Source organism: Corythoichthys intestinalis, chromosome 9, assembly GCF_030265065.1.
Source record: "Corythoichthys intestinalis isolate RoL2023-P3 chromosome 9, ASM3026506v1, whole genome shotgun sequence".
In the NCBI taxonomy this organism is placed as follows: Eukaryota; Metazoa; Chordata; class Actinopteri; order Syngnathiformes; family Syngnathidae; genus Corythoichthys; species Corythoichthys intestinalis.
The window spans coordinates 43,758,872-43,771,290 of NC_080403.1; the positions used below are offsets into that span (position 1 = coordinate 43,758,872).

The 12,419-nt window shown below is 39.9% G+C and overlaps 1 protein-coding gene across 1 annotated transcript in view; it reads left to right on the forward strand.

The window, feature by feature from the left end:
* Window positions 1-12,419, forward strand: part of LOC130922084 (recombining binding protein suppressor of hairless-like protein) — a 37,375-nt gene that overhangs the window by 3,131 nt on the left and 21,825 nt on the right. The window contains exons 3-7 of the mRNA XM_057846598.1: window positions 6,146-6,259; window positions 6,332-6,402; window positions 6,473-6,582; window positions 9,716-9,905; window positions 9,972-10,109. Coding sequence (XP_057702581.1) covers window positions 6,146-6,259; window positions 6,332-6,402; window positions 6,473-6,582; window positions 9,716-9,905; window positions 9,972-10,109 — 623 coding nt within the window. The remainder of the gene's footprint in view (window positions 1-6,145; window positions 6,260-6,331; window positions 6,403-6,472; window positions 6,583-9,715; window positions 9,906-9,971; window positions 10,110-12,419) is intronic.

The window sequence follows — 12,419 nt, forward strand, 5'->3', positions numbered from 1 at the left end:
TAATGGACAGAGGAAATGTTATGAAAATGTGCTATTAATTTTCTTTTTTTGTAGATTTTCCAAAAATAATCTTTAAAACTAGAGTTGGACCAATGTCATTTTTTTCACCAATACTCTGCCAATACCGATATTGTACCGATTAGGGCTGTAGCTGTCAATTATTTAAGTAATCGATCAATCTATCAATTAGTTAGCTTGAATAATCGAGTAATCAGAGTAGGAATATTTAATGCGTTGCAGAATAAAATTTTAGAAGACGTTTAGCATAAAAGGCTTGCTAAGATCCACTTTCTTGCGCTCGTCTAGTTATGTTTTAGTCTCCCTGAACACGTTTTTAGCTCGTTATCGTCTCGTCATCGTCATGAAAAAAGTGTTCGTTGACGAAATACTTTCGTGATCGTCATTGTTGACGGAAACAACACTGGCGACAAGTGCTCCTTGATGTAGCTGGCGGCCATGTTGAGTGTGGCGAACAGCGGTTGGAAACTGCTGGAATTTTCACACTATAAGCCGCACCTAACTATAAGCCATCACCCACCAAATTTGGCACGAAAACAGCATTTGTTCATAGATAAGCCGCACTGATCTATAAGCAGCAGCTATCCTGACTCTATTATGGGATATTTACAGCAAACGATATTACCTGGTAACACTTTATTTGACAGCAACATCATACGACTGTCATAAGACCAAATGAACCACCATGAAGCTTTAAACCAATTGGCTTCATTGCTTCAAGAAGCTTCATGTGGCCATCACTGCTCCCTTGGAGAGACAGTCAACCTCTGCTGCCACCTGCTGTCCACACTGTTGTTGTCCATCATGCCTCCTAGCATGCATTGCAGCGCTTCATATCTAAATAACATCATCAAAATTCATGTTCTGTGCTAATTATTTCTTCAGTTACTGTTCGAGTTGTTTCATTAATTGCTGGTTACGGTATTTGTTAACACTTTGTTTGACAGTGGCACCATAAGACTGTCATTAGACAATCATAATTATGACATGACACTGTCATGCGCATTAATGAATGCTTATGACGAATGTGGTTTAGTGTTATTTGGCAAATTATCTCAATTTTGAATGGATGTAAAAAAACAAGCTGGACATAAATGGAGTTGGCGACGTACAGTGGGGCAAATAAGTATTTAGTCAAAGATTAGGGAGGCCTGTAATTGTCAACATGGGTAAACCTCAACCAACAGAGACAGAATGTGGAAAAAAAAAACAGAAAATCACAAAAAAAAAAGAATTTATTTCCAAATTAGAGTGGAAAATAAGTATTTGGTCACCTACAAACAAGCAAGATTTTTGCCTGTCAAAGAAGTCTAACTTCTTCTAACGAGGTCTAATGAGGTCTAACGAAGCTCCACCTGTTACATGTATTAATGGCACCTGTTTTAACTCATTATCGGTATAAAAGACACCTGTCCACAACTTCAGTCAGTCACACTCCAAACTCCGCTATGGCCAAGACCAAAGAGCTGTCGAAGGACACCAGAGACAAAACTGTAGACCTGCACCAGGTTGGGAAGACTGAATCTGCAATAGGTAAAACGCTTGGTGTAAAGAAATCAACTGTGAGAGCAATTATTAGAAAATGGAAGACATACAAGACCACTGATAATCTCCCTCGATCTCGGACTCCATGCAAGATCTCACCCCGTGGCTTCAAAATGATAACAAGAACGGTGAGCAAAAATCCCAGAACCACACGAGGGGACCAAGTTAATGACCTACAGAGAGCTGGGACCACAGCAACAAAGGCTACTATCAGTAACACAATGCGCCGCCAAGGACTCAAATCCTGCACTGCCAGATGTGTCCCCCTGCTGAAGCCAGTAGACGTCCAGGCACATCTGCGGTTCGCTAGAGAGCATTTGGATGATCCAGAAGAGGACTGGGAGGATGTGTTATGGTCAGATGAAACCAAGATAGAACTTTTTGGTAGAAACACGGGTTCTCGTGTTTGGAGGAGAAAGAATACTGAATTGCATCCGAAGAACACCATACCCACTGTGAAGCATGGGGGTGGAAACATTATGCTTTGGGGCTGTATTTCTGCAAAGGGACCAGGATGACTGATCTGTGTAAAAGAAAGAATGAATGGGGCCATGTATTGAGAGATTTTGAGTGAAAATCTCCTTCCATCAGCAAGGGCATTGAAGATGACATGTGGCTGGGTCTCTCAGCATGACAATGATCCCAAACACACAGCCAGTGCAACAAAGGAGTGGCTTCGTAAGAAGCATTTCAAGGTCCTGGAGTGGCCTAGCCAGTCTCCAGATCTCAACCCCATAGAAAATCTGTGGAGGGAGTTGAAAGTCCGTGTTGCCCAACAACAGCCCCAAAACGTCACTGCTCTAGAGGAGATCTGCATGGATGAATGGGCCCAAATACCAGCAACAGTGTGTGAAAAGCTTGTGAAGAGTTACAGAAAACGTTTGGCCTCCGTTATTGCCAACATAGGGTACATAACAAAGTATTGAGATGAACTTTTGGTATTGACCAAATACTTATTTTCCACCATGATTTGCGAAGAAATTCTTTAAAAATCGAACAGTGTGATTTTCTGTTTTATTTTTCCACATTCTGTCTCTCATGGTTGAGGTTTACCCATGTTGACAGTTACAGGCCTCTATTTTCAAGTGGAAGAACTTGCACAATTAGTGGTTGACTAAATACTTATTTGCCCCACTGTAATTTGTCGGATGACACTGAATGACATGTCATAAGCATTCAGTAATAACCATAATAGTGTCATGTCATAATTATGAGTCTTATGACAGTCTGATGACGTTGCTGTCAAATAAATTTGCCCAAATAAATCAACATATAATCCGCGCCGGACTATAAACCGCAGGATTCAAAATGAAGGAAAAAATAGGGGATTATAGTCCGAAAATTATGGTAGATTTGGAAAAATACATATTTCGCAGCATCAAAACATTATTTCTTAGTTCTCCCTGATAGCAATGATGTCATTTTAGCACTGTATCGGTACGGATACCGATACTAGAATATATTTTATATAAAGCGTTAATTTAAAAAATAGTGTTTTTAATTTATGTAATATATAAAATGATACATAAATATATGTACATACGTTTGACACCATGAAAACATGAATAGGTTGTTTGAGTAGTGGTCACTTTTAGCGTCTTGTGTTGTGAGTCAAATAAAGATCACATGAAATTTCCCAGCTAGACTTTTTTTTGCAACTGTCCTCAAAGTTGCTTCTTTACCCACTGTGTTAGTTGACCTTTCACCCCTCACGAGGGGAAGGTCTCATTTAGACGCGCGGTGGCACCCTAGTGACTGACCACACAATGTCCAGCACGCCGGTGGGGTTTGCTCCCGCTAAGAATGCAAAGGTCAAACGGGAGCTCGGGAACGTTCTCACAACGCTGACTGGAATGTGTGCCAGCGATTGGCCAAGTTGACAAAACTTTGTGGCAGTAAAAGCTTCTGTTTTGGGTCCCGCTGTGTGAAGAAAGGACCGTCAAGGGTAGCTTTGGCGCAGTTCGAGGAATACGTCACGTCACTAACCTCACCTCTGGATTGAGAAAAAAAAGTCATATATTTGAAGGTTCTTCTAGCTCAGAGTAAAACTTAGCTATTATCTGGATGCGTGTGTCCCAAAGGTTTTTTTCTTAACCTGATCATTTGACTAGTTGCCCCAATACTTTGGTCTCCGAATGCAGATGCCCCAACTCTATCATACCAGATCTATTATGTGTCCCAATACTTATGCATAGACTCCACCATCAGTTGACAAGACGACTCCCACAGACTTTGCGCCACGCCTTCCCGTAGGGGGCCGACCCATAGAGCGTTTGGGTGGCTTTCACTATTCACTGTGGTAAACTCAAATGCACGCTTCATTCTAATGCTGGATTTAGGTGGAAATAGGATGAAGGCTTTACCGCATACAAGCAGGCAGGAATGTCTCAAGAGTGATTTGGTCGAGGATTCAAGGTAATTATTATACTTTTCGCACCAATCATGTACTTTGAAACGTTGTGAATACAATTAAATGAATGGAAAAAATTAGCCTAACTTTAGCTTGAAATATTTTCGTAAAATGAATGAAAAATGCCCGTTTTTAAAAAAAAATTTTAACCACGAGTCTAGATTGTTTTACGTTCATATCTACAGAAATTACGCGATTTAAGCATTTATCTGCAAGAATTTTCAACTTAAAAAGCTCTTTGTTTCATGACGGCCGCCATGTTGGATTAAACAAAACCGTAACTTTAGCTTGAAATATTTACGTAAAATGAACGATTACTGACCATTTTTGCTTTTAACCAATAATCTACACTGTTTTACTTTCATATCTATAGAAATTCCGTGATTTGAGCATTTATTTACAAGAATTTTCAACTTAAAAAGCTTTTTGTTTCGGGACGCCCGCCATGTTAGATTAAACAAAATCGTAACTTTGGCTTGAAATATTTACGTAAAATGAAAAATAACTGCCCGTTTTTTGCTTTTAACCAAGAATCTAGACAGTTTTACGTTCATATCTATAGAAATTCAGTGATTTAAGCATTTATTTGCAAGAATTTTCAATTTAAAAAGCTCTTTGTTTCGTTGCGGCTACCATGTTAGATTAAACAAAACCGTAACTTTGCCTTGAAATATTTACGTAAAATGAACGATTACTGTCCGTTTTTTGCTTTTAACCAAGAATCTCAACTGTTTTACGTTCATATCTACAGAAATGCCGTGATTTAAGCATTACTTACAAGAATTTTCTACTTAAAATGCTCTTTGTTTTGTGACGGCTATGTTGGATTTTGTATCTCTACACAATAGCAGAATTTAACCTAAATAAGTTGTGATTGAATATTGAAAAATGCAAATTTTGCTTTTGTTGAGTAAAATTAAGATGATTTGCATGCTTTCCTCAAGTATTAAGTTTCTGATTTGAAAATTGAGTGATTTATTGGCTGTTGAAAACATGCACTAAATTAAAAAAAAAAAAATTAAGTTGCTATTTTAAGCAAAAACGTGATTTGTTAAGTATTGCTATTGATCCTGAAAATATAGGTGATTATTTCTGCATTTGGTGATTTGTGTGCATCTAGCGTAAAATTTGAGAATTTTATCGCAATTTTAAGTTTTGCTGTACTTGTATACAAAAAAAAATAATAATAATAATCGGGATTTTATTAGGGAATGACTTTGGATTTTATTTATGTCGCTGCTCATGGAGACTCATATATGCCTAAGGGAGGTGTCTGTTTTGGTTTTAGGTCGCTAGCGGCTTTGGTTTTGAAAATATTTGAATTAAAAATGTTTGAAAATAGGCCCCCTACAGATCGGCCCCGAACCCTGTGTCCCGTCAACTGATGATGAAGTCCATGACTTATGTCCACATGAAGTTTTGGCCAAGCCTCCATTTCATTTCAATTAGGCCTCCCAGTACATTTGTCCGAGTGAGGCTGTCTTAATACTTTTGTCCCAACTCCGTCATTGCACATTTATTAGGCACCCCAATACTTTTGTCCATTTGCACTTGTTTCAATACTTTTGTTCACATTCAGTTGTCCCATTTTGTCCCACTTGCCCCAACTCCATCAGTTCATGGCTATTAGATGTCCCAATACATTTGTCCACATGCAAATGTCCCAATACTTTTGTCCCAACTCCATCATTGCGCATTTATTTCACATCCCAACAATTCAGTAGTCCCAATACTTTTGTTCAAAGTCCATCATTTCATGGCCATTAGATGTCCCAATACATTTGTCCACATGCAACTGTCCCAATACTTTTATCCCCATGCCATCATTGTGCTTCTATTAAGCGTCCCAATTGTTTTATCCACTAGCAGTTATCTCAATACTTTATGCAATACTCTGTTACCTCAGGGCGGCCATATTGGTAGGGGCGATGTTTGCTTCAAAATCAATTCATTGACATTAAAATTAGGTTCCAACTAGCTTATTTCTCGACCGATTATTTTATCGGTATCGATTCAACACTAGTAATGAGGCACCTGCATATGGACAAAAGTTTTGGGACATCTCCAAGAAGTGAAAAAACGATGGAGTTGGAACAAAAGTAATGGGACAGCTGCATTTTGAGCAAAAGTATCGGGACAAGTAACAGACTTAATTTTTTTCTGTTCAATCAGACGAGCGGAGCCTGCCCGCCAATCATTTGCTCCTCAAGGCGGCGCTCTCGGCGACCACTCAGTGGTCATACTGCACGCCAAAGTCGCCCAGAAGTCGTACGGCAACGAGAAGAGGTGTACTTCCACCCGTGCCCGTTTCATGTGGTCATCATGTTCGTTCTTGTGTTCATCCTCTTTATCGTTCAGGTTCTTCTGTCCTCCGCCATGCGTTTACATCGGCGGCAATATTTGGAGGCTGATGCACGACCTCCTACGAGGTGCGGATGCGTAGTTGTCTGTCCCCGTTGTCGCTGGTCTCTCACTTCCTGTCCAACTTTCTGTGTCCAGCTGGCACGTGCGGTCCCGATGGCGGCGTGCGTGGGTACATGTGCGTGGACAGTGCCGCGCAGACGCACAGCGACGCCTACAAGCTGAACTTTGAAACCTTACCCAACACGGTCAGGCATTATTCTCATCATGTGTTCATCATGTCATTCATGTGGTCATCTTGTCCATTTTTACATTAGTCGATTCCGCCAATGATGTCTGTCCGCTCGTGTATGTAATGTCAGTTCCGAATATTTACTACTTCAGAGTGTGCGTTTGTTTTCTTTGTTCATGTTTTCATAACTAGTCACATCAATTCATGTCTTCATGTCCATCCACCAATCGTGTTGATTACGTCCTGTCATATATTCATTCATTGTGTCCGGACATGTCTAGTAATGTGAATTCATATATTGAATTGTGCCAGTTTGTTTTATTCATGTGTTCATATCGTCATGTTACTTACATATATGTTCTGTTCTTTATGTCTTTCGCGTCAATTCATGTGTTTGTTTCTATTTGTTTTTTTTCCGCAGGACCATTCATGCATTCATTGTCTATGCATGTCTATTCACAAGTTCAGCGGCATTCATGTCTATTCTCTCTCCATTCACCATGTCATTTGCTTTCATGTTTTCATATGCGTACCTTTCAATTAATCTTCTGGTGTTCATCATGTGAATTCATATATTGAATTGTGTCAGTTTGTTTCATTCATGTGTTCATATCGTCATGTTATTTACATATATGTTCTGTTCTTTATGTCTATCGCGTCAATTCATTTTTTTGTTTCTCTTTGTTTTTTTCCGCAGGACCATTCATGCATTCATTGTCCATTCATGTCTGTTCACGAGTTCATTGCCATTCATGTCCATTCATGCATTCATTAAGTCCATTCATGTCTATTCACAAGTTCATGGGCATTCATGTTCATTCTCTCTCCATTCACCATGTCATTTGCTTTCATGTTTTCATATGCGTACCTTTCAATTAATCTCCTGGTGTTCATCATGTTGAGTCACATTTTTATCAAATCAGTCATGGGCGCATTTGCCATTCATGTGTTCATATTATCATGTTATTTGTATGTTTCGTATATTTCTATCGCGTCAACTCATGTGTTTTCTATTTTTTTTTTTTCCACCTGTCCGTTCATGCATTCGTTGTCCATTCACGAGTTCATTACCATTCATGTCCTCATGTCCATTCATGCATTTATTACACCCATTTACATCTATTCACAAGTTCATTGGCATTGACCATTGCAATGCACTGCAATGTGCATTCATTCTATTATAGTCTATTCTCAAGTTAATTGCCATACAAGTCCATTCTGTCTCCATCATTCATGTATTCACCATGTCATTTGCTTTCATGTTTTTACACTAGTATGTGATCCTTTCAATTAATCTCCTGGTGTTCATCGTGTCCAGTCACGTTTTTATTATGTCAGTAATCGGCTTGTTCGCCCTTCATGTGTTCATATCGTCATGTTATTTATATTTTACGTTCGTTTATGTCAATCCCATCAATGCATGTTTGTTTCTGTTTGTTTTTTCCTCATGTCCATTCATGCATTCATTGTGTCCATTTACGTCTATTCACGAGTTCATTGCATTCATGTCCAGTCATGCAATCATTACATTCATTCACATCTGTTCACAAGTTAATTGCCATTCACGTCCATTCTCTCTCCATCATCTCCATCCATGTCATTTGCTTTCATGTTTACATATCCGTTCCTTTCAATTAATCTCCTGTTGTTCATCATGTCCAGTCACATTTTTATAATATCAGGCATGGGCTCGTTTACCATTCATGTGTTCATACGACATTTATAATGTAATTTCTGTGTTCCTCACGTCCATTCATGCAGTCATTATGCACCTTCGTGTTCGTTCATAAGTTCCTTTCCATTCATCATGTCTTTTGGTGTATTTTGCTATTTACGTGTTCATCATGCCAATTCATGCGTTCATTGTCATTCATCCACTGTTGATGTCTATTCATGTCTTCATTTCCATACATGCAATACAGCATACTCATTTGAATTTAATGTAATTGCGATTATAGCTGGGTCAGACACTTTTTAACTCAATGGCTGCCATTGACGGCACCTTACGTCCAATCCATTTAAAGCAGGAGGGCTGGCAGCACAGCTAACCCTCCCGCTTCAAATGGATTGGACGTCTACTACTAGAGTTGGGAATCTTTGGGCACCTAACGATTCGATTACGATTACGATTCAGAGGCTAGGATTCGATTATAAATCGATTATTGATAACACCCCTCCTCTTAGCTGCTTTTAATGTTTTGTACATTAGTTACAAAAACTGTAAAAAAAAAAAAAAAAAAAAAAAAGTCTCGCAGGCTTAAATAAACGACTATTTCAGTATCAAGTTAACAGTTAAAAACAATAAATAATATACTCAAATCCCCATTCCGTTTCAGCAGCTTTAAACTACATTCAATTAATTTAATATTGTGAATCAACCGTTAAAGTTGTTAAAATTGCTCCCGTTATTCCATAATTTCCCCTTTGTCTACTTTCAACATGTGAAAGTCTTAAAACTATTTTAAAGATAGATTCAAGTCAATATTTTACCGATTTAGGAGTGTTTTAGATAAAAAGTTAATTAGGTTCGCTTGGAAGGTTCGCTACAACAGCCTTGCAGGGAAGTCTACTGCTTTAAGATGGCGGCCGTTTACTAACACCGCATCTAGCTTTCTGTACATGTGCTGCTAACGCCACCGAGTCTATGTTGCATCTAGTCCTATATAAATATATCTACAGTAACATTATGTGGACGTACTTTGTAGCAGCTGTCGGCAGCAGTCAGGTATGTTGTTGTTTTTTTTTATCTCGCGGCATGAGTTGAGCTAGAGCCGTGAGTTGACCATTGGCATTACCAGAGGGGCCGGGTAATGACAAGCATGATTTTTAGCTACTCTCACTCCGTTCCTCATTGTGTCCGAAGACCACGTGCCGCGCTGAGTGTGTTTTACTTCCGCTTTACTTGACATATTTCAATAATCGGAATTTGGATGTTTGTGAATCGTTCTCGAATCTTCCACGGGCGAATCGCGAATAATCTAAGAATTGGAAATTTCGCACACCTCTACTACTGATAAACTCATTTCAATTGCCAGCAGAAGCATAAAAAGGCATCTTATCGCCCCTGCCAACATGGCCTCAGGGTGGCCATATTGGTATAGGTGACCTTACCATCAAAGTCGATGCACTGACATTAAAACTGTTCGCAGACGGGGATGTTGGCGTGCGCCAAGTCTTTGTTCATCTCGGACGCAGACAAGAGGAAACACTTCCGCCTCCAACTCGGGCTCTTCCTGGATGCGAACGGCGAAAGACAGGAAGTGGGTTCCTTCCACAGCCGTCTGATCAAAGTCATCTCTAAGCCCTCACAGAAGAGACAAAGCATGAAGAACGCAGACCGTCAGTACGCGCTACTTCTTCCTTTTTGACAAATTTCTGCCCGTAACCGTGTGGCGTGTGTTTCAGTGTGCATCTCGGCATGCTCGCGCATCGCGCTCTTCAACCGCCTTCGTTCTCAGACGGTCAGCACTCGCTACCTGGCCGTGGAGGGCGGGGCCTTCGTTGCTAGCGCCCGACGCTGGACGGCTTTCACCATCACGCTGGGTACGTGTCTGCGGTTGGCACGTAGCTTAGCGTTCCGCTGCTAGGGGAAGTGTGTGTGAGAACCAGAAAATGAAATTTATAGAGAAGTTGAGTGGGAATACTTTTGTGCTGGATTTTAATGTACTTCCTGTTGATTTTGGGGCAATTAAGGTCACTTCCTGTTCATTTTTGGGCAATTCCTAGTCACTTTACATTGAGTTTTGGCCAAGACCGAGTCATTTCCTTTTCGTTTTGGAGCATTGTTTTGTTAGTTCCCATTGATTTCCAGTCACTTTGTATTGATTTTGTGCCATTTTAGGTTGAAATGGGCAAATGAAGCCTCATGAAGACTTGAACCTTTCCATAGTTTGAGAAAAGGTTGACTTCTTGAGGCTTCGTGACCACACCACCACCCCCTGCTAGTCAAAACCTTTACTGACCTTTGAACTGTTTGTGACGCCTCTTGGTGCATGGAAATCACTGCCAACATACAGTGGTATGAAAAAGTATCTGAACCATTTGGAATTTCTCACATTACTGCATAAAATCACCATCAAATGTGATCTGATCTTTGTCAAAATCACACAGATGAAAATACAGTGTCTGTTTTAACTAAAACCACCCAAACATTTATAGGTTTTCATATTTGAATGAGGATGGCATGCAAACAATGACACAAAGGGGAAAATAAGAAAGTAAACCATCTGCCTGAGGAGACTTAAAGAGCAATTGAAATCAATTTTTACCAAACATTTTAAGTCAGGTGTGTGCCCAATCACTGACGAGTCATTTAAAGATGTCCTGCCCACTATGAAACACACAATTGGTAAGAAATGTCTTGATGAGAAGCATTATCTGATGTGCATCATGGCTCGGTCAAAAGAGCTGTCAGAAGACCTGCGATCAAGGATTGTTGATTTGTATAAAGCTGGGAAAGGATACAAAACCATCTCGAAAAGTCTGGATTTTCATCAACTGACAGTCAGAGAAGTTGTCTACAAATGGAGAGAGTTTGGCACTGTTGAGTCTCTCCTAAGGAGTGGCCGTCCACCAAAGATAACGCCAAGAGTTCAGTGCACAATATTCAGAGACGTAAAAAAGAACCCAAGAGTGTCTGCTAAAGACTCACTGGCACAGTCCGATATCTCTGTGCACACATCAACTATATATAAAACCATGGCCAAGAATGGTGTCACGGGAGAACTCCACGGAGGAAGCCACTGCTGTCTAAAAAAAAATATTGTTGCTCGTTTAATGTTCGCAAAAAGGCACTTGGGCACTCTACAGAAGTTATGGCAAAATATTTTGTGGACAGAAACCAAAGTTGAATTGTTTGGGAGTAACACACAACGTCATGTTTGGAGGAAAAATTGAACAGCTCACCAACATCAACACCTCATCCCCACCGGGAAGTATGGTGGAGGAAGCATCATGATTTGGGGCTGTTTTGCTACCTCAGGGCCTGGACAACTTGCAATCATTAATGGAAGAATGAATTCAAAAGTTTATCAATATATTTTGCAGGAAAACCTTAGGCCGTCTGTCAGACAGTTAAGCTATAAAGACGATGGATGCTGCAACAAGACAATGATCCACAACAGAGGAGTAAATCAACTTCAGAATGGTTTCAGAAGAACAAAATACACGTTCTGGAGTGGCCAAGTCAAAGTCCAGACATGAACCCCATTGAAATGCTGTGGCGTGACCTAAAGATAGCGATTCCTACCAGACATCCCAGGAATGCGACGGGGCCAAGATTAGCCCTGATCGATGTGCCAGACTGATCTGCAGCTAAAGGAAGCATCTGATAGAAGTTATTGCTGCCAAATAAATGTCATTGTTCACTTACTTATTTTTCACCCTTCTGTCATTGCTTGCATACTATCGTCATTAAAATATGCAAACCTATAAATGTTTGGGTGGTTTTAGTTAAAGCAGACACTGTTTTTTCATCTGTGGGATTTTGACAAAGCTCATTCCAAAGGGTTCAGATACTTTTTTACACCACTGTAAATAAAAACACCAGGAGTTGATTGAGTATGAATCATTCATTTTGTTTTCTATTGATTTTAGAACAACTCCAGGCCACTTTCTGTTTTATTTGCAGGGTATTTCCAGGTCTTTTCCTGCTGATTTCGGGTCACTTCCTTTTCGCGAGTCAGCTAAAAAATTTTGGATGAATAGTTTACGTTTTGTTTTTTTGTCAAAGAACCCACGTTTGTGAAAGTTTAGCACTCTAATTTTATTTGCGTGGTGATTTGACTTAAGCCTTCCCACAATGAGCAGCTGGCCTCCTCTCCTCTCAGCGTTTTTCCCCTCACACACGTGGGA